This window comes from Hyperolius riggenbachi, chromosome 6 (genome assembly GCF_040937935.1).
Source record: "Hyperolius riggenbachi isolate aHypRig1 chromosome 6, aHypRig1.pri, whole genome shotgun sequence".
NCBI classification, from domain to species: Eukaryota; Metazoa; Chordata; class Amphibia; order Anura; family Hyperoliidae; genus Hyperolius; species Hyperolius riggenbachi.
Window position 1 is genome coordinate 169,128,321 of NC_090651.1, and position 26,435 is coordinate 169,154,755.

At 44.1% G+C, this 26,435-nt stretch overlaps 1 protein-coding gene across 4 annotated transcripts in view; it reads right to left on the reverse strand.

The window, feature by feature from the left end:
- The window catches only part of LOC137521230 (myomegalin-like), a 403,861-nt gene that overhangs the window by 87,187 nt on the left and 290,239 nt on the right, over nucleotides 1–26,435 (reverse strand). For all 4 annotated transcript variants that reach the window (XM_068240204.1, XM_068240203.1, XM_068240202.1 and 1 more), the window contains one exon: nucleotides 7,794–7,888. In XM_068240204.1, the coding sequence (XP_068096305.1) occupies nucleotides 7,794–7,888 (95 nt within the window). The remainder of the gene's footprint in view (nucleotides 1–7,793; nucleotides 7,889–26,435) is intronic.

Here is a 26,435-nt window from a genome sequence, read left to right on the forward strand (position 1 = left end):
TACACTGAAGATATGACACATTGGTACAATGTAAAGTAGTCAGAGTGCAGCTTGCATACATGTACATTGCCAGCAAAATAACTCAACACACAGCCATTAATCTAATCTAAACTGCAGCAAGCAAAGTGAATACACCCCTAAGAGAAGAAGTTCAAAATTCTGCCCAGTTAGACATTTCCCCTCCCTGGGGTCATATTACTTAGTGTTACAAAATCTTAGGTGTTAATGGGGAACATGTCTGTAAAATTTTGAGTAATCGCTCTCACACTCTTTCATACTGTTTACTGGAAGTTCAACCAAGCACCTCATGGCAGAGAACTCTCTGAGGATCTTTAAAAAAAAACCAAACAGTGGCCTAATAGGACAGGTTCCACTCAAAACAGGCCTTGCCATTGCTGACTAAAGAAGTTGAGTGCACATGATCAGCGTCATATCCAGAGGTTGTCTATTGCAAATAGAGTGCTATAAAGTGCATTGCTGCAGAGGTCCAATGGGTGGTGGGGTCAGCCTCTCATTGCACAGACCATAAGCACAGAGCATACACACAATGGCCTAGAGCTGAACACTGCCATCAAATACTTTTCAGAGTATTAACTAGATTTGTTATTTATGAAAAAACACACTCAGTCCTGGGACCAACTAGAGTGGTTTCAGCTATGCTTTGGAATCGCCAGTGATTCCAAAAATGCTAGGCTAATGAAAGTCAATAGAAGTAATTACTCAGGAGCAACTTGCCGGAAACACAGTCAGTCATTTTCGGAGGGATTTCATAGGGGAAAGCAGAGCTCAAATTGCTTTATCTGAAATTGCTCCAGAAATTGCTCTGCTTTAAAGAGGAACTGAAACCAAGGATTGAACTTCATACCAATCAGCAGCCAATATCGCCTTTCCCACCAGAAATCCTTAAAGGAGTCATCAGGCAATCCTAAAGGAAATAAGTGCTACTTACCGGGTGCTTCCTCCAGCCCCAAGCTCCCAGCATGTCCCTCGCCGCAGCTCTCCCTTCAGCCGTTCGCCGCAACTCCGTCCCGGTCCCCGGCGATGACGTCAGGGCAACCTCCAGGTCAGCCTGTACTGCGCCTGCGCGAGCGGCGCTGTCAATCACCGCCACGTGGGCTGGAGTGGATTGCGCAGGCGCAGAACTACTGGAGGTCGCCCTGACGTCATCACCGGGGATCGGGACGGAGCTGCTGCGAACGGCTGAAGGGAGAGCTGCGGCAAGGGACATGCTGGGAGCTTGGGGCTGGAGGAAGCCCCGGGTAAGTAGCACTTATTTCCTTTAGGGTTGCCTGATGACTACTTTAACTTTCTCAAACGGATCATCAGGGGGCTCTGTATGGCTGATACTGTGGTTAAACCCCTCCCACAGTGTAATGTCAGCACCTAGGTACTGACATCACACTGTGGGAGTCTTGTTGCATTGTGGGAAATAACAGCTGCAAAAATAGCAGCATCTCCTTCCACAGATATCACCTTCCAGAAGTAAAGATGCCACCATGTGATACATTTCAGAATGTAAATCAGAGAGAAAAAAGATTTTACAATGGGCAAACACTGATAAACCCTTTATAAATAATTATTGTAAACATTTGCACTTTTTTCACTATGTTATTTTCACTGCTGTTCCTCTTTAATTAGCAAAATTGCTCTAAAAATGCTGGGTCCCAGGCCTTAGTGAGTTTATCTATAAGGGAGGCATATACTGTTAGACCTTTTAATAGATTAAGCATTAGATCCAAAAAAGGTCAAATCTTATTAAAACAAAAATATCAAAGTGAAATTCTAGCTTTGTTAAATATGCATGTATCACTGGTGATATTTTGTAATTTAGTGTTATTAAAAGGATCTTTAAATGTTACTTTTCAGCTTGCTGTCCATGTCTAGAAAGTCATGGATGCTGAAATAGAAATCTTTTCCTTGCATGAAATCTGTACTGTTTAGTGTTATGTGTAAAATATAGAGAAGACTTTAAACAACCTAGTAGCAACCAGGGCCGGATTTACCATAAGGCACTGTAGGCACGTGCCTACAGGCGCCTGATGATGAAAAGGCGGTTCACTCCCCTCCCTGAGCACCTCCCATCCCCCTTCCCTATGCAGAGTCCTAATGAGAATTTATATGAGAGATTACTCAACCTGCTCTCTGCATTCTACTGACAAGATCTCCCTTCAGTCAAGGGCACCTCTAGCTACTTAATACTGAGGTTCCCCTAGCTACCTAATACTTGGGGCACCTCTAGCTACTTAATATTGAGGGTACTTCTGGCTACCTAATACTAAGGGACCTCTGTAGTTACGTGTAATGGGCAAGGGATGAAAGGGAGAAGGGACAGCCAGCACACTTGTGGTGCGGTTCAGTGGGAGTTTGTAGGTTCATGGAGGGCGAAGTCTAGGGTGCCAGGAGATCTGTGCCTATAGGCTCCCATGAGGTAAATCTGGGCCTTCCTGCATGTGAGATCAGGTGAACACAACAAACTGTATTGCAACTCTGGAGGAGTATGGCTTCTTCTAAACAGAAAACTGACACATCCAATAGGCACTTTGCTGACCGTGCAGGGAAGCTGAGCATGTGTCCCTCTCTGCAGATCTCCCAATTGATATTTGATAGAAATAGCAAGAGAGCAATGAACCGGAATGCCATTTCTTTGGCCGAATAGAGCAGGAGTTCTGCATGACTGAAAGCTGTGTAGCTTTGTATTGAATTAAACTTGTTGTGGAGGCGATGTGATCAAAATTAAGGGTACTTTAACCTTTATGTACTCGATTAGATTATTGAAGCTCATGCATTTTGCAGATCAGGAGGGCACTATTATTAAAATAGTACAGTACTTTTTGGCATTTAAGATGCACTTTTTCTTCCCCCAAAATTTGCTCCTCCCCCATGTGTCCTCCTCCGCCCATGTGTATAACTATCAGAATTGGCAGCTTGGCTCACCTAATCCATGGCACCCGCGGCGATCACAAAACAGACTTCTTCTCTCCTTCACTGCGCCTCTAGTGCTGGCTTCTGCTGATCTTGGAGGAGAGGTCTGTGATCGTCGCAGGAGTCATGGATTAGGTTAACCAAGCTGCCAAATCTAATAGCTATACATGGGGCAGAGGAGGATACATGGGAAGGAGCAGAGGACAAGTGGGGAGTGTGGAGAACAAAGGGGGGAAGAGGAGGACACATGGAGACAGAAAGGGCAACACTGGGGACTGGGGCCTGCCTGACTGAAACCTGGCTTTCTGAACCAGTTGGCCCCACCCTGGAGGCTGCCGTGCCAACAAACTATTCCGTGATATACTGCAACAGGAAAGAACGCAGGTGAGGAGGGGTTGCACTTTGCTTTAGATCAGCTTTGAAAATCAGACCACTTACTGTAGGTCCTACCAACTCGTTTGAATGCTTGGGGGTGCAACTTTCAGCTGAGAAAAACATTAACATATTGCTGATCTACCGCCCACCAGAAAAACACTCAGACTTCCTTAAGGAACTTGTAGACCTCCTATGCAACCTAACACTGGAACACCCCAGATGGATTGTTCTTGGAGATTTCAATACATGGGTGGATGACTCCTCTTCAAAACTTGGAATAGAGCTACCTCGTGCCTTACATGAACTGGGCTTCCTCCAATCAATCAGCTCTGCTACTCACAGGAAAGGCCACACTCTGGACCTTATATTCCATACTGGGCTGTCAATAGCCAATGTGGAAATTAATCCTGTTGCCTGGTCAGACCATCACACTATCCACTTCTCCCTCTCAATACCAGCTGTCAAACACCAGGTCAAGAATCAAATAAAATATCGCCGCTTAAAAGGGCTAACACCTCAACATATCCGAGATAACCTTAGCTTTGATGAATTGACTGACTCCAGCTTGGACCCTGATACTCTGGTGTTTAAATACAACAAATGTGTGTCCTCCACCTTTGAGACCATTGCTCCTCTGCGCACCAAATATCTTACTCCACACCATCATGCACAGTGGTTTGATAACGCTATAAAAGAGCTGAAAAGACAAGGCCGAAAACTTGAGAGACTGTGGCGCAAATCTCAGTCCCCAGAAGACAAACATGCCTTAATCCTCCACTTGAAGAGCTACCAAAAGGTAATCACGGGAAAAAAATCATCCTTTCTATCACAAGAGATTGCAAATGCAGTTAACAAACCAGCCCAACTGTTCCGCACAGTGGAAAAACTCTGCAACCCGGCATGTCAAAAACTTAACATCGAGTCTTCAAAGGACCTCTGTGACCAATTTGCCCATTTCTTCACAGACAAAGTCTCCGCTATAAGGTCCGACATCCAACTTACAGCATCTGAGCCTAATATAGCGCCGAAGACCATTAGCCGAGACAATGTAACACCTTGGTCAAACTTCAAAGAAATTGATGAAGAAGTCACATCAAGCATCCTCCTTCATGTCCGCCTAACTACCTGTGACCTAGATCCTGGCCCAACACAGTTCATGTTGAACTGCCCCGACCTGTTCGTACCGGTATTCCTAAAAATTGTTAACTGTTCCTTAAAATCAGGGATATTTCCTGCTTTACTGAAGGAAGCAATCATCAGGCCTCTCCTCAAAAAACCCTCCCTGGACCCAGATGCAATGACCAGCTACAGACCTGTCTCTAACCTTCCCTTTCTGGGCAAGCTAATTGAAAAAGCTGTTTACCTCCAGCTAGAAGCCAAAATCCTACAAAACAACAGTTATGACCCATTCCAGTCTGGCTTCAGGAAACACCACAGCACTGAAACGGCCCTCATCCAAATATGCAACCACCTGCTCATGGCAAGAGACAGAGGAGAGTGCTCCATCCTCATACTGCTAGACCTTTCTGCAGCCTTTGATACAGTTGACCATGACATCTTGATAAACAGGCTACAGGAATACTGCGGCATTGATGGCATAGTTCTTCAGTGGTTCCAATCCTTCTTGAGTGGCAGAACCCACAAAGTGTCTATGGGGCCCTTCCTGTCTACCCCTGTATCACTTAGGTATGGGGTGCCCCAGGGCTCAATCCTCTCTCCCCTGCTTTTCACGATTTACATGTTACCGCTGGGAAAACTAATCCAAAAACATGGCCTGACATACCACTGCTATGCAGACGACACTCAACTATATCTTTCCTTCAAGCCTGGTGTGACAGACCCAACTCTAACTATAAACGCCTGCTTACGTGAACTACAGCAATGGATGAATGACAACTGGCTGAAACTAAATGCAGACAAAACTGAAGTCCTTCTGATAGGAGGGCAGAGCATGATAACAAAACAACTTAACTTGCAGTCTTCACCACTGGGAATAGGAGGCACGGATCTGCGCAGCTCTGATCATGTGCGTAGCCTGGGAGTTCTAATTGATTGGGATTTAAAGTTCAGAACTCAAATCTCTGCTGTGGTGAAATCATCCTATTTTCACCTGAAGAACATTGCAAAAATCAAGCATCTCATACCCCCAGAAGATCTGCCAACCTTAGTCCACGCCTTCATCACATCCCGACTGGACTACTGCAATGCTCTCTACACCGGCCTTCCAAAAAAGGTCTTGTACCGACTACAGCTGATACAGAATACTGCTGCCAGACTGCTAACCAACCAACCCCGTCACTGCCACATAACGCCAGTCCTGCACTCCCTTCACTGGCTACCTATAGAATGGAGGGTCCTATTCAAGATCGGCCTACTGACATTTAAATCCCTGAATAATTTAGGCCCTGGATACATGAAAGATATGTTGCAGCTGCGTAGCAATCCCCGCATTCTCAGATCAACAGGTTCTAATAATCTAGTCATACCCAGAGTCCACTTGGAAACTTTTGGTCCCAGAGCCTTCTGCCATGCTGCCCCTACGTTTTGGAACTCCTTACCTCAACAGATCAGGACAGCTCCATCCCTGGACGTGTTTAAATCCAGACTGAAAACCCACCTGTTCAGTTTGGCATTTGCAGAAATATAACTTTTGTTGTGTGAATACTTCATCCTACTAATTACTGAATCTGAGAGAGCCTAAGCGCTTTGAGTCCTATGGGAGAAAAGCGCTATAGAAATGTTATTGTATTGTATTGTATTGTGAGGGAACACTGGGGACAGAAGGGGAAACATGAGGGACAGAAGTGTACACATGGGAACACAAAAATGGGGGGAAAATCTACAAAATGCTCCTAGACCGCGGACACTCCTGGACCATCACTGCACCTTTAGTGCCAGCTTCTGCTGATCTCAGAGGAGAGGTCTGTGATCGCTGCAGGACACATGGATTAGGTGAGTCAAGCTGCTGATTCTGATAGCTATATATGGGGGCAGAGAAGGTTGCATGGGGTGGGCGGAGGAAAAACAGGGGTAGCGGAGGATAAATGGGGGCAGAGGAGAAAAAAGGGGGGAAGAGGAGGACACAGGGGGCAACAACGGGGACAGAAGGGAACACTGGGGACAGAAGGGACACACTGGTGACAAAAGGGGATACACTAGGGACAGAAGAGGACATACTGGGGACAGAAGAGGACACACTGGGGACAGAAGGGGACACAATGGGGAAAGAAGAGGACACATGGGGACAGAAAGTGAAACATGGGGAACACAGGAGGACATAAAAATTGGGGGAGAAAATCTACAAGACACTCCTGGACCATGGACGCACCAGGTTTAGTATATATTTTCCCCTGTTTTTTGCCGTCTAAACCTAGGTGAGTCTTATATTCAGGAGTGTCTTACACGTTGAAAAATATGGTAATTGCTGTGTGCTTTTCACAGTGCTGCGATTTAATTGTAACCCAATCACAAAAGTAGTGCCTGCAGCATTTTTCCTCTGTTTGCATCTGTGTTAAATAAATAGGAGTGTAAGAAAATTGCATAGTAATCTCCCATTAAAAATGATCCCCCCTTTTTTCCCATTGGAAATCACCCATTATCGCATCAGAACATGCGTATTGAAAGTAGAGGATTCCACTACTTTGTGATTGAGATTTTAAGTGTGTACCGCGTCTTAATCAGATTTCAGGTAAAATTTGGTAAAATAATGTAGCTACTGATGCGGTAGTTCAACACGATTCATATCCAGTAGATACCAGTCCTTTACCTGATCTATCAAAAAATCTATGAAAAGTTTATGGACAACTAAGCTTGATCTTCCAATTTTAACCTTTCACACTTCATGGTAATTGTTTTACAAACAGAGCAAAGACAACTGTCAGATAACAACTGTGTACTTGTGAAATGGCAGAAAGAAAACTGCCACATAAAAAAGAGCATATCTAGAAATTACCACCTTATTTTCGCTTCCTGCAAACACTAATTCCTGCCCTTTCCCTTTAAGAAACACCCACTTCCTGTTAAAGCCACCAAAAACCTGGAAACAAAATGCATTCAAACACAATGCAACACACTTTAAAAGACTTCAGAAGACATGAAAAGCTTAAGCAGGTCATGCTGGCGTTCATTAAAAAAAAACAACTATAGCGTTTGAATGATATGCTGTGCAGAAGCATGGCAGAACCCCTTGTGAACCTAATGGTGCCCATACATGGTACAATTTCTTCATTTTTATCGATTAGATAATTTTGTTCCATTGTTCCGTTAGATCGAATATAAAGATTTTCCCAACATGTCCGTTTGGATTTTTATCTAAAAAAATTGGATAATCGTTTGTTTGTCTTGATAAAAAAAAATGTGATTCAATCATTTTGGTTGAATAAATGGTAAAACCAAATGTTTTTATTGTACCATGTACGGGCACCATTAGGATGAAAATCTTTTAAGAGGCCATGAGTACAAAGGAAGACGAATACAAACAGTATAGATGACAATACCTTATGTTAGATGGGCTTATTTTGGCATCTGAAAGTTCAGAATGTAACTTCTCCAAAACATTTTCTTCTTCATTAATCAAATGATCTTTGGTTAGCTGGAATGTTAAATAATGAAAACATTTTGCATATTGAAAACTGCATTGCCACTACATGCAAAATTATACATTTCATAGATTCATCAGCAACCTGTCAGACTCACCATTTTATGTGTTTATTCGGATGTTTTGTCAGAATTCTAGCGGTTTTATTTATGCATGAAAAGCTGTCATATGTGTATGTTTTAAGTTTTAATGTTCTATGTAAAATTTCATTGTTTTTTAGGGGGGGAAAAAGGGACGGAGAAATTCGTACCGCGGGGGGTAAAGTGGTTAATATTGCATTTATTATCAGTCTGACAGCACAACAGACAAAGCCAATTAATGAGCAAGGTTTTGCATGAATGAAAGATTGCATTACTTTTAATTTTGATTATAGATTTTTTTTTCTCTTTGGAGAAATATAAGAACAACAAATGGAGATCGCTAATTATCTGCCATCATTTTCCTGCATGTCAGAATTCTAGCGGTTTTATTTATGCAGGAAAAGCTGTCATGTGTGTATGTTTTAAGTTTTAATGTGCTATGCAAAATTTCATTGTAAACTGTAACGTTAGAGTACTTTTTAAAAATATTGCTCTGTGACTTCTCAGCATATTCCAAACAGTGAAACTCATAATTATTATATTATTTTAGTTACAGAGGCTAAAACATTCTTGTTTATTGTACAAAGCATCTTTCAAATGTCAAGGTTATAGATACTGTGTACTGTGTGAGGACTGAAAAGAAGAAGTTTAAAATTCACATTACTGCAGACATACATATATACATTTGCTCAGTTATTACACATAAATATTATTAATCTAAATATGAATAATCAATACATTCCTTCTAAAAAAAGAAATAGTTATTGTAAACCCTATATAATATAATATAATACTTTGAAATACATTTAAATGCTGGATTCTGCAGTGAAAGTTTCAAAACACATTAGCTGTGTTCCACAAAGTTGTTTTGACTATGAAACATTTTGGAATGTAAACACTGAACTTTGAAAGGTTGTCCCGTATTTAGGACAATTATGCCACCTGGCGGTTTCATAGTTTTATAATTAATATTATTACTACAGCTTGATATTTACATGATGAAATGCTGACATCTGCCGGGTGAAAGTATTATATTTATTTCTTCATCAGAAAGACAAATATATGGAACAAGATTTTATATTATTAAGTTTTAATATGCAATTATATCTTATATGATTAATTGTTTTAAGAAGAATTATATAATACGTTTTATATTTAAATAAGTATATTCGAAGCCCTGTATGTTTCAATAAGCCTTAAATTGCGGAAGACTCTTACTGGTCTGTGTTAGTGTCAACCTGACCAATCTTATGTCTGGGAAAGGACAGACACATTCCAAACTAATTAGTAGAAGGACACATTATCAGAAATACATCATACATGACATTGTTATTGTTTTAAAGTCCAAATGTCTGGGTCAAATAAGTCAACCAGCAGACAAGACGGCTGGTGACGTCCATTTTTAATTAACTGCGTCAGAAATGACCTAATCAGAATGTGTAAACATTGCAAACCTACATAGATTCTCACAGTTAAGATAATTAAGGTATTCAAAACAAAAAAGTGTTATGGGTATTTTAAATGTCAAAGATAGCAAGCTGCGCACGGAAGTTTTAGCCAATCAGAACCTGGGATTTAGGGAAATTCCAGATTAGGCAGCCATATTGCATCCAATCCCTAAAAAAGTAAGAGCTGAAAGCTCATAATTTGCACTAGCCTACCAATCTCCTGAGAAGACACATAAGGCAGAAGCTACCTTCCCACATGTGGTTCTAGATGCTGAAGAGATGACAGAGAAGGGGTAATATGCTTAATATTCTGGTGATTTACTTTATTAATTTTTCAGCATTAAAGGAATTATCAGGCAAAAAAAAAATGAGTTTCACTTACCTGGGGCTTCTCCCAGCCCCATGCAGCCATCATGTGCCCTCGCAGTCACTCACTGCTGCTCCAGACCCCCGCCGCCAGCTAGTTTTGTTTTTGCCGACCGCGGAGTCGGCGGGCCGCATTGTGTACATTTTTACGCATTCCGCTGGTGCAGGAACATTAACACATACATTTTTACGCGTTGGTAGTTCAATACGTAAAAACTTACGCATTAAACCACTAAATTGTAAAAATGTATGTATTAATGTTCCTGCGCCAGTGGGAATGCGTAAAACTGTACGCAATGCGGCCCGCCGACCCCGAGGTCGGCAAAAACCAAACTAGCTGGCAGTGGGGGACTGGAGCAGCAGTGAGTGACTTTGAGGGCACAGGATGGCTGCATGGGGCTGGGAGAAGCCCCAGGTAAGTGAAACTCATTTTTTTTTTTGCCTGATAACTCCTTTAATTTCTGTTAAGATGTTAGCAAGAAGTTTTTTTTAGAAACTATTTTTTATGCTATTTATTTAAGAAGAACTACGAGTTTTACACAGCTGCTAGATACACAGCTATTGATACAGATGAAACTACTTTTGAGCTTATTCTACATAACACAACTGTTATATTCTTTTTTGAATGTACTTGGAAGATTGATGAATGCTTGGCTATAAAGGCCATGATAAGATGGAATACACTACTTGGAACTGTTCGTATTTTGTATATATGCTGTATGATAAGCAAATACATTTTTTTATATAAAATCAAATACTGAGTGCTCTGATTCATTTCAAGGTACACAGTCAATCTATAATTACTGTTATAGAGGGTTCAGACCTCGCTATGCCGGATTTATATGATAGCAACGCTTTAAGGGCTGGTCCTTTACTGAGTTAGCAAACATGAAAAAGGCAAGAACTGCTCATGTTTTTGATGTTTGGCCAAAATTATTGTAATACAGTAAATATTACAGTAAATATTAAAAAGGAACTCATATTTCGAGCTTCAGTAAACCAACAATTAAAAGGAAAGTATCCTGATTTTTCAGTCATTCTTTCATGTCTGCAAACTGATATTTTATTTTAGTTCATGTGTGCTAAAGGTTTGTTTTGTAAATACAGACATTTTACAAAGCACTATGCACGATCTAATAACAAAGTAAAGCGTCTCTCTTCTGAACCCCCCCTTGTTATCTTGCTGGATTAAACAATTAGACGCTACTCTTTCTTATAAAAAATTGGTATATACCCATAGGCAACAAATTCCTCAGTTTCATCCGATTTGGGATAGATGGAAAGAACGTACTTAACAACTTAAGTACCAACGGTCTCGGCCCCCTTAAGGACCAGAGACCGCTGGTACAAGAAACGGTGGAGCACTGACGAATAGCCGCACATACTCGCTGCAAACACCATCATCACCGCATGTCAGAATCCTGGGCCACCCACTCTGCTGTCTATATGACGGCAGAGTTCCTGTGAGCCGGTCAGGAGCCTCTTTCATTGACTCCTGACCCTGTCTTTCAATGTAAGCCAATAGGAGTTGCTTACATTGAAAGACAAGGCCTGGAGCCAATGAAATCGGCTCCTGGCCCGCTCACAGGGCTCTGCCGTCATAGAGACAGGCAGAACAAGTGAAAGCAGTGAGAGATGTCGGAATTCAGCGGCGAGCTCGGTGGGAGCGACGGAAATGGCGGATGCGCACAGCAGCGGCTGATTGAAATCTACGCCCTGCCAACCAGGTACCCACCAAAACAGGGTGTATATTTCAATCAGCTTCGTCCCTAAAAAGACTCTGAAGTCTCTTAAAATTCATCTTTTTATGTAAAAATCCCTTTGTACACTATCACCCCATCTAAAACACTGCTATCCCATGGAAGAATGCAGTGTTTAACACCCAAACCCCGGGGCAAAAATCCATGGCTTTCCTGGTCGTGGATTTTGCTGCCCGGGGAGGCAGAGCTTTGAGTTGTAGCTCTGCCTCCATTTGCGTCAATTAGCGCTAATCACCGCCTCTCTCCTGCCCCTCTCAGTGAAAGAAGACTGAGAGGGGCGGGGAGAGGCAGCGATCAGCGCCGATTGACGGGAGTAGAGGCAGAGCTACAGCCCAAAGCTCTGCCTCTACTAGGAAGCGCTCCCCCAACATTGCCCTGGGGATTTGGGGGGGTTAACACAGCGTTCTGCAACGGGATAGCGGCGTTTTAGATGGGTGATAGTGTAGAAGGGGATTGTTAAATAAAAAGAGGAATTTTAAGAGGCTTCAGACTCTCTTTAACCTCCTGCCGACCGCGTCACGCCGTGGCAGCCCCAGGACCGCCTAACGCGGCGTAAAGTCCTGGGGCCAGCTAATGCAGGAGATTTTGCGCAGGCTGCGCACGCATCTCCTGCTTGGGGGGCGGAGCTCCGCCCCACCTTCAGTCTCCGAGCGGTGGCAATCGGCGCTCAGGAGACTGTTAGACGGCGTGATCACCGTCTATTTACATGTACAGCACTGCGATCGGCAGCAGCACTGTACTGGGGACAGCCGTGTGACACTACTGTCCCCCTGGGACACTGGAGAGCGATCGGCTCTCATAGGCAGAAGCCTATGACAGCCGATCGCCATGATTGGCCGGCTGTGGGGAGGGAGGGAGGGAAAATATTGAAAGAAACTGTGGTTTTTGTAAAAAAATAAAAAAAAAATATTTGTATAAAAAAAATAAACATGGGGGAGTGATCAGACCCCACCAACAGAGAGCTCTGTTGGTGGAGAGAAAAGGGGGGGGGGGGAGAATCACTTGTGTGCTGTGTTGTGCGGCCCTGCAGCTTGGCCTTAAAGTTGCAGTGGCCTATTTTACTAAAAATGGCCTGGTCACTAAAGGGGTTTAGCACTGAGGTCCTCAAGAGGTTAAGTAGTTAAAGGACCTCTGTCACGAAAATCTTAAAATTTATAATACATGTAAACATATACAAATTAGAAGTACGTTTCTTCCAGTGTAAAAAAGACATAAATGACTTTTCTCCTATGTTGCTGTCACTTACAGCAAGTAGTAGAAATCTGACATTACCGACAGATTTTGGACTAGCCCATCTTCTCGTGGGGGTTTTTAGGGTTTTCTTTAATTCCAGAAAACACTGCCAGTGAATGGCAGTTGCTCCGTCTAACTGCCAAAAAAGTGTGCAGCGAGCAGGGAGACTGGCCAACATCTTTGTATAAATCTTTTTCAGGGAATGTCTTTATAAAGATTAAAGGCCATGCTGAGAATCCCCTATAGAGATATGGACTAACCCAAAACCTGTTGGTAATGTCAGATTTCTACTACTTACTGTAAGTGACAGCAACATAGGAGAAACGTAATGTATAGCTCATTTTACTCTAGAACAAATGTACTTCTTACTTGTATGTGTTTAAATTTTAAGATTTTCGTGACAGTTCCTCTTTAAATGAGCCTGCATTCTCAACTGTAACCTATAATGCAATAAAACATAGTACACAGTGAGTTCAGACACCATAATATTATTGAACAACATCAGCGGTATGTTGTTATCCTTAACTGTGAGATAAATACAGTAAGTTACCATTGACAATACTTACACAACATGTGTTCAATTGAACAAAGTACAGCAGGAGCTCATGAACTGGGTGCAGCTATCTTAGGCCTGGTACATACAAACCAAGCAAACCAATATTCATTCCTGATCAACTAATAATTCAATTATACTCAGATTTTCTTTTGCTTAAAAGTACTTTAGCAGGTGATATTTTCATACCTTGTCTATTAAAAGCATTCTGAACTACCAGCAAGCAAGAAAATAACAACAATAATTTTGATAGTATTTTTTCACCTACTTGTTGGTACTTTTTTAATTGGAAAAGTCTTGAAAAGTTACTTAAAAGAGAAGGGCCCATATGCAATTAACTTTTTTTCTCCTCAGTTTTCTCCTCAAAAATCATTTTTCATCTTCTCTTTAAATAACTTTTCAGCACTCTGCAATCAAAAGTACCAAAAAGTATTTTCATTTCTTAAAAGTTATTTTAAAAAGAATATGAACTTCAAAATCTCAAGTTAAACGTTGAAATTTAGATTTCACAGAATTCTGCAATCTAAAATCCAAAAGTTATGCAAAATTGCAAAATTACATTTGTATAATGCAAAAAATAGAGATAGAGCAAAAACAAAACAAAGTCAGAATTCTGACTGCCATTGAATTCAATGCAAAATTGGTACGTATTCCAAGATTTGCATGAGCTTGGTAATTAGTTACATAGTTATTTGGGTTGAAAAAATACATACGTCCATCGAGTTCAACCAGAAAGTAAAGTACAACACCAGCCTGCACCCTCACATATCCCTGTTGATCCAGAGGAAGGTGAAAAACCCTTACAAGGCATGACCCAATTAGCCCCAAAAGGGAAAAAATCCTTCCCGATTCCAGATGGCAATCAGATAAAATCCCTGGTTCAACACCACCGTGCAAGGAAAGCATCTAAGCCCCCTTTAAACGCATACATAGAATTTGCTAACTACTTCCTGTGGCAATGCATTCCCCATTTTAATCACTCTTACTGTAAAGAATCCTTTCCTAAACAAATGGCTAAAACGTTTTTCCTCCATGTGCAGATCATCATGTCCCCTAGTCCTTTGTAAAAGCCTAGGGACAAAAAGCTCATCCGCCAAGCTTTTATATTGCCCTCTGACATACAGTGGTTTGCAAAAGTATTCGGCCCCCTTGAAGTTTTCCACATTTTGTCATATTACTGCCACAAACATGAATACATTTTATTGGAATTCCACGTGAAAGACCAATACCAAGTGGTGTACACGTGAGAAGTGGAACGAAAATCATACATGATTCCAAACATTTTTTACAAATAAATAACTGCAAAGTGGGGTGTGCATAATTATTCAGTCCCCTTTGGTCTGAGTGCAGTCAGTTGCCCATAGACATTGCCTGGTGAGTTCTAATGACTAAATAGAGCGCACCTGTGTGTAATCTAATGTCAGTACAAATACAGCTGCTCTGTGACGGCCTCAGGGGTTGTCTAAGAGAATATTGGGAGCAACAACACCATGAAGTCCAAAGAACACACCAGACGGGTCAGGGATAAAGTTATTGAGACATTTAAAGCAGGCTTAGGATACAAAAAGATTTCCAAAGCCTTGAACATCCCATGGAACACTGTTCAAGCGACCATTCAGAAATGGAAGGAGTATGGCACAACTGTAAACCTACCAAGACAAGGCCGCCCACCTAAACTCACAGACCGAACAAGGAGAGCGCTGGTTAGAAATGCAGTCAAGAGGCCCATGATGACTTTGGACGAGCTGCAGAGATGTACAGCTCAGGTGGGGGAATCTATACATAGGACAACTATTAGTCGTGCACTGCACAATGTTGGCCTTTATGGAAGAGTGGCAAGAAGAAAGCCATTGTTAACAGAAAAGCATAAGAAGTCCCATTTGCAGTTTGCCACCAGCCATGTGGGGGACACAGCAAACATGTGGAAGAAGGTGCTCTGGTCAGATGAGACCAAAATGGAATTTTTTGGCCAAAATGCAAAACGCTATGTGTGGCGGAAAACGAACACTGCACATCACTCTGAACACACCATCCCCACTGTCAAATATGGAGGTGGCAGCATCATGCTCTGGGGGTGCTTCTCTTCAGCAGGGACAGGGAAGCTGGTCAGAGTTGATTGGACGATGGATGGAGCCAAATACAGGGCAATCTTGGAAGAAAACCTCTTTGAGTCTGCAAAAGACTTGAGACTGGGGCGGAGGTTCACCTTCCAGCAGGACAACAACCCTAAACATAAAGCCAGGGCAACAATGGAATATTTTAAAACAAAACATATCCATGTGTTAGAATGGCCCAGTCAAAGTCCAGATCTAAATCCAATCGAGAATCTGTGGCAAGATCTGAAAACTGCTGTTCACAAATGCTGTCCATCTAATCTGACTGAGCTGGAGCTGTTTTGCAGAGAAGAATGGGCAAGGATTTCAGTCTCTAGATGTGCAGAGCTGGTAGAGACATACCCTAAAAGACTGGCAGCTGTAATTGCAGCAAAGCAAAAGGTGGTTCTACAAAGTATTGACTCAGGGGGCTGAATAATTACGCACACACCGCTTCGCAGTTATAAATTTGTGAAAAATGTTTGGAATCATGTATGATTTTCATTCCACTTCTCACGTGTACACTACTTTGTATTGGTCTTTCACGTGGAATTCCAATAAAATGTTTTCATGTTTGTGGCAGCAATATGACAAAATGTGGAAAACTTCAAGGGGGCTAAATACTTTTGCAAGCCACTGTATTTATACATGCTAATTTGATCTCCTCTAAGATGTCTTTTCTCCAGACTAAATAAACCCAATTTATCTAACCTTTCTTGGTAAGTGAGACCTTCCATCCCTGGTATTAATCTTGTTGCTCGCCTCTGCACCTGCTCTAAAACTGCAATATATTTCCTGTAATGTGGTGCCCAGTAGAGATGTCGTAAACATCAAATTTTGGGTTTACGGGCACCAAACTCGAACTTCTGCAAAAGTTCGAGCTCGCGCAAACCGCCATAGATTTCAATGGGCAGGCGAATTTGGACTGCGGCATGCCGGAGGGGGATCCATGTCAAAAGTCCCACTAAAAATTATGGAGTCGGGTTTTAATCCCTAAAGGGCAGAAATCACAGGACATTCCTACATTTCAGGAATAAAGGGCTGCTTTAAAATGCCCGGAGTGTGTACACGTGGTGGTAGAGTAGAGTTATGTCCGCTTCACAGTGATAAACAAAAATGCCTTGTTTGCCGAGATTGAGCGCCAACAGGTCTGTAAGACCCTTAGGTGTGTGGTGCTGCATGTGCGCTCAACTGAATGGACCAACGTGGGTGTGTAGCAGAGGCCATGATGGGAAGTTATTAATAAAACTGTACGATGGAACTAGTGTACAACCTAATTCTTACATTTTTTTATTTTGGCTTATTTGTGAACTCCTCCATGCTAACTAGTTATGCGACCATGCAGCCACATGAGATTGAGCGCTACCAGGTCTGGAATGGGACACTGGTCAGTGACACTGACAAGTGATGGATGACTTAGTTCTGCACATGTATGTATAGGTTTTGTAATTTGACCCCCCCAAAAAAGAGGCCAGACAATGTAATCTCCTACACATTTTACCCCAAAAATTTAAATTGGAGGAGAAGAGGAGGTGGCAGCAGGCCTGCCTGCCAGTCGTGGCAGAGTCACCCATTCCAAAGCAGAGCCATGCAGTGGAGGCTTGCCAGTGGTGGTCAGCAGGTGACAGGCTGGCAGCAGGCCTGCCTGACATTCGTGGTGGTGTCACCAACTCCAACGCAGAGCCACTCAGTGGAGGCTTGCCAGTGGTGGTCAGCAGGCTTGCAGCAGGCCTGCCTGCCATTCGTGGTGGTGTCACCAACTCCAATGCAGAGGCTTACCAGTGGTGGTCAGCAAGTGGCAGGCTGGCAGCAGGCATGCCTGCCATTCAAGGTAGTGTCACCAAATCCAGTGCAGAGCCATGCGGTGGAGGCTTGCCAGTGGTGGTCAGCAGGTGGCAGGCTGGCAGCAGGCCTGCCATTTATGGTGGTGTTACCCACTCTAATGCAGAGCCACACAGTGGAGGCTTGCTAGTAGTGGTCAGTAGGTGGCAGGCTGGTAGCAGGCCTGCCTGCCATTCGCGGTGATGTCACCAACTCCAATGCAGAGCCACTCAGTGGAGGGTTGCCAGTGGTAGTCAGCAGGTGGCAGGCTGGCAGCAGGCCTGCCTGCCATTCGTGGTGGTGTCACCAACTCCAATGCAGAGCCACACAGTGGAGGCTTGCCAGTGGTGGTCAGCAGATGGCAGGCTGGCAGCAGGCCTGCCTGCCATTCGTGGCAGAGTCACCAGCTCCATTGCAGAGCAACACAGTGGAAGCTTGCCAGCAGTCAGCAGGTTTACCCAATGTGCGGTATAAGTAATATACCTGCCCTGACCATGCTTTGCAGACCAGGTATCAGTGGTTAGATGGACCCTTGCCCCAACACTGTGTGCCAGAGATGCAGTGACTTGGCTCTGCACATGATGGTGCAGGTTTACACATACAAATTTAATTTGAGAAAAAAATGTCAATGTTATTTAGAAAAAAATTAATTATTATTTAGAAAAAAGGTTATTAGTGCACTGGGATGTGGAATAGGCCCTGGGGAGATGGGGGTGATATACCTGCCATGACCGTGATTTGCAGACCGGGTATCAGTGGTTAGATGGACCCTTGCCCCAACACTGTGTGCCAGAGATGCGGTGACTTGGCTCTGCACATGATGGCGCAGGTTTACACATACAAATTTAATTTGAGAAAAAAATGTCAATGTTATTTAGAAAAAAATGTAATTGTTATTTAGAAAAAAATGTTATTAGTGCACTGGCATGTGGAATAAGCCCTGGGGAGCCCTGACTGTGCTTTGCAGACCAGGTATCAGTGGTTAGATGGACCCTTTCTGCAACACTGTGTGCCAGAGATGCCTTGACTTGGCTTTCCACATTACGGTACAGGTTGAGGATTGCCTTCCTGGAAAAATACGTTCTGCCAGGTACCTTCCACTGCGGTGTCCCAATCACAACAAATTTTTTAAAGGTCTCAGACTCCACCACCTTGTATGGTAACAGCTGGCAGGCTAACAGTTCAGATAAGCCAGCTGTCAGATGCCAGGCAAGGGGGTGACTCGGAGACATCGGCTTCTTACGCTCAAAAATTTCCTTGGCAGGAACCTGACTGTGGGCAGATGAGCAGGAACTGCTCAAGGTGAGAGGCAGAGTGGAGGGTGGCTGCGAAGGGACAAGGACAGCAGAGGGTGACGTGTCTGAAGAAGCTGGACCAGGAGGACGGTGGCTTAGACTTTGGGTGCTGATTCTCCTCATGTGCTGCTCCTATTGGTGTTGGTGTTTGGAGCTCCGGTGCCTTATCATAACAGTTGTACCTAGATGGGTGTTGAACTTCCCACAACTTAGAGTCTTGTGGCACAGGTTGCAAATGGCTTTGCTGTTGTCAGAGGCAGACACACAAAAATTGCCACACGGGTGATATTTGGTTTGATAGCATTCTGCTGGTGGTGGTGGTAGTAACGGCAGAAGTTGGCAGGTGTGTTGGCTGGCTGACCCAAGGTGCCAATGCATACTGTGTGGCAGTGCCAATAGCTCATTTTGACAATCTCCTCCTGCTAGTTACAACAACTCGTCTCCTACTCCTTTGTCTCCCCATCTGAGCTGTCCCCGTGTTCTTCATCTCTTGTTGCCGCCACCCTTGTAACATCCATGGACACATAGTCATCATCATCTTCAGTATCAACTGCTTCAACTTTTATCAGACACCTCCAAAAAGGCACCAACAATAGGTACTACAACATCATCATGACACTTTACGTCTATGTGTGAACTGACACCTGACTGAGACATATCAGATGGTCTAACATCCTTATCGTCTTCACCCTCTGCCAATAATGGTTGTGCATCACTAAAACGAATGTGTGAATAGCTCCTCTGACATATTAAGTGGAGCGTCTGTGGTGCTAGTGGTGGTGACTGCCGAGCGAGTCATAATACATTTTTGTGGGGTGCCCGAATCAGAGCAGGAGGAGGATGGTGCGTCAAGGTTCCGTGTGGAAGCTGTAGAAGATGGGGTGTGCTGTGTAAGCCAGTCAACTACGTCCTTTGAATTTTGGGTGTTGATGGTTCGTGCCCTCTGAACACTGGGCCAGGGTCGCAGGAAATCACAGCAGCATGACCGTGAGGACCCCTGTGAGGTGGCCTACCTCTGCCGTTCACTTTTATTTTTATTCGGGGTACTGTGCATGCAACAAGTGAAAAATAATGCACTAGAGTGCTACTGTGCCTGCAACTGAATGGACCAACAATAGCAGTAGTACTGTTCACAGCTGTGGGTATCAGTGGGCTGTGTAGTGTCGCACACAGAGAAATGCAATAGTACTATCAGAATACAGTCTAAAGTGATTCCCTGGAGGTGCTACTATGCCTGCAACTGAATGGGCCAACAGCAGTAGTACTGTGCACAGCTGTGGGTAACAGTGGGCTGTGCAGTGTCACATACAGAGAAATGCAATAGTGCTATCAGAATACAGTCTAAAGTAATGCACTGGAGGTGCTAATATGCCTGCAAATGAATGGGCCAACAGCAGTAGTAGCACTGTGCACAGCTGTGGGTATCAGTCTAAAGTAATGCACTAGAGTGCTACTATGCCTGCAACTTAATGGGCCAACAATAGCAGTAAGCAGTAATACTGTGCACAGCTCTGGGTTGGTGCCAGTGGTCTGTGGAGTGTCACACACACACACACACACAAAAAAAACAGCAGAATGATGTATAAGGCACTGGCAGCCCTCAAAAGAACTATTTGGGGTGCTTTCACAGCAAGTCAGTCAGCGAGGAACAACAAAAAACAGGCCTAGCTAACTTTCCCTAGCTCAGCAATAAGCTCTCTCCCTTCCTCTCACTAAAGCAGCCAGAGACAGAATGAAACATGGCCGGCGCAACTGCATTTTTCAATCTCGAGAAATGAGTAAAGCTGGCACTGCTGTATAACACTGTGTTTATTCTAATGTGCTGTGCATCTGTTGTGTCAAATGAACATACAGCAACAAAGATGAAACAGTGGACATACCAGTAGAATGAAGAGAGGCATTCTGAGTGGCGGTGGGTGCTGGGTACAAAAGCCTTTAGGCCTTTAGACACACTATAAACACTTTTTCTGAGAGCTTTTTGGCCTCCAGAGCTTTCTGAGAGCTTTTTTGAAAATGCTCCCATTGACTTACATTAAAATCACGCTAAAAACGCACCATTTTATCACAAACGCAATTTTACCAAGTCAATTGGATTGTTTTTTTAAAAGCTCTCAGTCTAAAAGTCTCAGAAAGCTCTGGAGGCCAAAAATAGCTTTTAGAGGTGAGGTGTTCTGTGTTAAATAGTCAACCACGTCCTGACAATCTTGGGAGTTGATGGGACGTGCCTTCTTCTGAGCACTGTACTTTGGTCGAGGGCCGCACAAAATCACATCAACACGACCTGGCACAGATCTGCTGGGAGGCCTTCCTCTGGGTCTGCCTCTACCTCTGCCTGTTTTGCCCGTTGTGTCCAATTCGGGGGGGGATAAAGTGAAAGGTATGCACTGACTTGACTAATACAATGTGCAGGTATGCACGGATTGTGTATCACACTGCATGCACTCATGTAGGTAGGTGGGTGCACTGAACACAACAGGTAGGTAGGTATATGCAGTAATGGGTATTACAATGTGCACCTGTCACACACATACAGACAGGTAGTGGACAGAAACAGTGACACTGCGTGCGCTCACGTATGTAGGTGGGTGCACTGTGAAAAACAGGTAGGTAGGTATATGCAGTGATGGGTATTACAATGTGCACCTGTCACATACAGACAGGTAGCAGACAGGCACAGTGACACTGCCTGCGCTCACGTAGGTAGGTGGGTGCACTGAGAACAACAGATAGGTAGGTACAGTACATGCAGTCATGGGTATTACAATGTGCACCTGTCACACACACACAGACAGGTAGCGGACAGGCACAATGACACAGTGTGTGCGCTCACGTAGGTAAGTGGGTGCACTGTGAATAACAGGTAGGTAGGTATATGCAGTGATGGGTATTACAATGTGCACCTGTCACACACAGACAGGTAGTGGACAGGCACAGTGACACTGCGTGCGCTCAACTCACGTAGGTAGGTGGGTGGGTGCACTGTGAACAACAGGTAGGTAGGTATATGCAGTAATGGGTATTACAATGTGCACCTGTCACACACACAGGTAGTCACTGAATGTGCTGGGCCTGGCAGTGGCACACACACAGTATGGATTATCAAGGCTGTCTATGCAACACAAGTGTCAGTGGGACACACAGAAAAAAAAATAGATCACAAGAACAAGATTAGCTCTCAAAAGAGCTGTTGTGGGGTGCTATTTTAGCAATAAGACTCAGCAAGGAGCAAGCTAACAAGCCTACAAGAGCCTACCTAATCTTTCCCTATGAGAGAGTCTGCAGCAGCTGTCCCTTCTCTATTTACTGCAGGCACATGAGTGAGTATAATGGCCGGCAGGGCCTGCCTTTTATAAGGGGGGGAGTGGCTCCAGGACGGAGTGTAGCCTGATTGGCTACAATGTGCCTGCTGACTGTGATGTAGAGGGTCAAAGTTGACCCTAATGGTGCATTATGGAGGCGAACCGAACTTCCGGCTAACAGCTGTGTAGTGACAGCTGGGCTGGACTGGTGAGCACCATGCCGAGAGTGCAGGCAAACCCATATGGTCAGACTGAGGTAGCTGAATGACAGAACAACAGTGACTGAGTGTCCAGCTGATCGAATTTGGTCTGTCCACAATGAAGCAACGACCTTATTATCTTGGGTGTGCCCAGACCCCCCGACACACTCATATAGCTGTCGGTCATTGCTTCATTGTGATACGCAAGCCCCTTTACCGCAGCAAGGTAATGATCACGAAGGGGAATTGACACATGTACATGCCTTTTGTTTTATTGTTGCAGCTGCAGTGCAGTCAGAAAAATTAGGCAGGCATGTACATACACCAGAAAAAATTGTTATTGGTTTTGTTAGCGGCCGTTGCTAGCAGCAGCCTTAAGAATTCAGGAATCCGCCTGGAGTCCTGGACCCTGTTGGTGGTGGCGGAGAAGGCAGCCAAGCGGCCTGCAGGCAGAGATGCTGTGTGGGGACCGACTTAGTCTTGGGGCAGGCAGTCACACGGCGTGCAGGCAGAGATGCTGTGTGTGGGGACTGACTTCGTCTTCGGGCAGGCCTGACTGTGCTTTGCAGATCACGTGGTCAGATGGACCCTTGACCCAATGCTGTTTGCCAGAGATGACACCACTTCCTTTTCAGCATCAAGTTACAATTTGGGTATCACCTTTTTTGAGAAATAATTGCAGCCTGGTATCTTTCACTGCGGTGAGTGGCTTTGCTTTTGTGTGCTGCTTTTCCTCAGGTGGTCATCCCATTGCAGTTTGTGCTTTGTCATCGTGTGCCTTCGTAAGGAAGTTGTCCCTACGCGGGTCTTGGTCTTTCCACGGCTCAATTTTTGGTGGCAGAGAGTACAGATGGCATTGCTCTCATCTGAGGCAGACACACACAAAAATGTCCACACCGCTGAGCCCTGGGATGATGGCACTTTGGTGGTGGCAGCCGACTGAGTGTTAAGTGGAGTGCCAGAATCAGAGCAGGAGGAGGAAGATAAGTCACGGTTCCGTGCAGAAGCTGAGGAAGATGAGGTGTTCTGTTTTAAATAGTCAACTACGTCCTGACAAACTTGGGGGTTGATGGCACATGCCTTCTGAACACTGTACTTTGGTCAAGGGCCGCACGAAATCACGACAGCACGACCTCAAACAGACCTGCCGGGTGGCCTGCCTCTGCCTGTTTTGCCCATATTGGGGGGGGATGAAGTGAAAGGTATGCACTGACTTGACTAATACAATGTGCAGTCACACAGGTGCAGTGAACAGGTATGCAGTGACTAGTATTACAAATGTGCAGCTGTCACACACACAGGTACCGTGAACAGGTGCAGTGACTGGTATATAACACTGCATGCGGTCATGTAGGTATGTGCACTGAACAGGTATGCAGTGATTGGTATTACAAATGTGCAGCTGTCACACACACAGGTACCATGAACAGGTGCAGTGACTGGTATATAACACTGCGTGTGGTCACGTAGGTAGGTGCACTGAACAGGTATGCAATGATTGGTATTACAAATGTGCAGCTGTCACACACACAGGTACCGTAAACAGGTGCAGTGACTGGTATATAACACTGCGTGCGGTCATGTAGGTAGGTGCACTGAACAGGTATGCAGGGATTGGTATTACAAATGTGCAGCTGTCACAGACACAGGTACCGTGAACAGGTGCAGTGACTGGTATATAACACTGCGTGCGGTCATGTTGGTATGTGCACTGAACAGGTATGCAGTGATTGGTATTACAAATGTGCAGCTGTCACACACACAGGTATCGTGAACAGGTGCAGTGACTGGTATATAACACTGCGTGCGGTCACGTTGGTATGTGCACTGAACAGGTATGCAGTGATTGGTATTACAAATGTGCAGCTGTCACACACACAGGTACCGTGAACAGGTAGTCACTGAATGTGCTGGGCCTGGTAGTGGCACAGTAGGAATTAGCAAGGGGCCAAGGGCCAGCTGCGACTGACTGACAGGGCTATAAATGCAAGTGTCTGTGGGACACATACAAAAAAAAAATAGATCACAAGAACAACATTAGCTCTCAAAAGAGCTGTTGAGGGGTGCTTTTTAGCAATAAGTATCAGCAAGGAGCAAGCTAACAAGCCTAACAAGAGCCTAACTAAGCTTTCCCTAATGTCTTTGCAGCAAGCTCTCCCTTCTCTAATTACTGCAGCCACACGAGTGAGGGAAATCGCAGACACTGCCTGCCTTTTATAAGGGGGGGTCGGATCCAGGAGGGATTGTAGCCTGATTGGCTACCATCAAAGTTGACCCTAATGATGTAGTATAGGGGGCGGGACGAACTTGCATATAGTTTGCGTTCGATCGCGAACCACCGAAGTTTGCGTGTTTGCGTTTGCATGCGAACCATTCAGGCCATCTCTACGGCTTGAGCCGTGCATTTGCAGAAGCTGCTGACTGGCGGCGATTGGCCAGATTTGCAGGGGTCGCCACTGCTTGCCGGAGGGACTCAGATGGATGTCGCAGCCACAAGATGACTCCAGGGGGCTGAAAGAAGCCCCAGGTAAGTTAAACTGATTTTTTTAAGCTTGACTCAAGTAACCTTTTAAAGACTGTGTTTCAATTCCTGATTAGTTGCTTAAATTTGCTGGTCACCCATAGTTTCTCATTTGGGTAAATGGTAATTTTTGTTGTCTGTGATGGTGTCCATACGGTAATTAACATATGCCAATACAGAGGAAGTACATGTCTCCAGGTCTGCTTGATGAAATACTATATTCCGGTCTGTATGCTCAAAGCAGTCTTGGAACTGAGAGGCAGCCATCTCAGGCCAGACTTTAACGGACTGGACTTGTTAATTGCAGTGTTGATAGTGGCTTTGTGTACTGCAATAAGAAACAAAGAGAGATGGTCAGACTGTCCCAGTGGGGGGTGTGGAGTAATCTTATGCTGGGCATACACGGCTCGATTTTGGCGCTCAATTCTCCCGCTCGATCGATTCCCCACTCGATTCTGCAGGCGATTCTCTTATCTTCCACTCGGTTTTTAAAATCTTTTTCCATTGTCCTCAATGCAGAATCGAGTGGCGAAACGATCGGGCAGCAGATCGGACGTGTTGGAAATTATTTATCGAGCCATCTAAATGGCTCAGAATCGAGCCGTGTATTCCCAGCATTAAAGGTACTTTTCATGTTTGTATAGACATGGTCAAAGGTGTTTTCCCTGTGGTTTGACAATCCATATGCTGGTAAAATCCGGTAAATACATTCTAAAGATTTGCTTGGTTAAAATCATCAGCATTTATGAAAATTGCATCAGGGTCGAAGTTCTGTTGTTTACTGATGACATCAAACAGTTGTTCATTCACTGACTTAATATTAGAATGGGGTGGAATGTACTTTGCCATAATTATAATAACTGTATGTTCCCTGGGCAGGTAAAACAAAAGTGTGCTTTCTTAAAACAGAAATAATTTGCGATAATTCAGGTTGGAGTGAGCTTGAGATGTCTCCCAAGGCATCACTGCTGAATATATGCAAATTAACCATTGTACCCTTAGAAGCTAAACACACCTCCAGAACCGCTGGAATGCAATGGTGTGTCAGCTTGTTAATTTGTACAGAGCCATAATAATCCAACATATATACAGACTGTTTTGGATTGTTTGATCTTCATCAGTACATGGCATAGATTAATTTGGCTCTATGCAGTAGGGCTTGTAACACCAAAAGGGACAGACTAACCAGCAAGCTCATGGTGACCCAGAACTCATTGGAGTGTGTAAGGGACTACAATGGTCCTAAAAGCCCCCTTACTAAGATGTTAAGAAAAACAAAAGTTTGCTTCTTAAAACAGAAAGAATTTGCGATAATTCAGGTTGGAGTGAGCTTGAGATGTCTCCCAAGGCATCACTGCTGAATATATGCAAATTAACCATTGTACCCTTAGAAGCTAAACACACCTCCAGAACCGCTGGAATGCAATGATGTGTCAGCTTGTTAATTTGTACAGAGCCATAATAATCCAACATGCATACAGACTGTTTCGGATTGTTTGATCCTCATCAGTGCATGGCATGGATTAATTTGTCTCTATGCAGTAGGGCTTGTAACACCGAGAGGGACAGACTAACCAGCAAGCCCTGGGCAGGTAAAATGGTCGGCATCTCAGCTTTAGATATTCCACGTCAGGAGAACAAGACTTGCTGATTAGGGTTACATTAGTGCTCCAAGTATTATTGATCTAGTCCTCCACCTGTTTTCTTGTCAGAATTGTGTGTTCGATCAGCACGGTGAAGTGTGTGACCTGCAAGGTCAACTGCAGCATCTGGTACAGAGGGATCCAGCCATGTCTCTCGAAAACATCAAAAGGCAACAGTCTTTCATAGTTTTATATGTGGAGATATCTAGTCGGAGCTCCTCCATTTTAT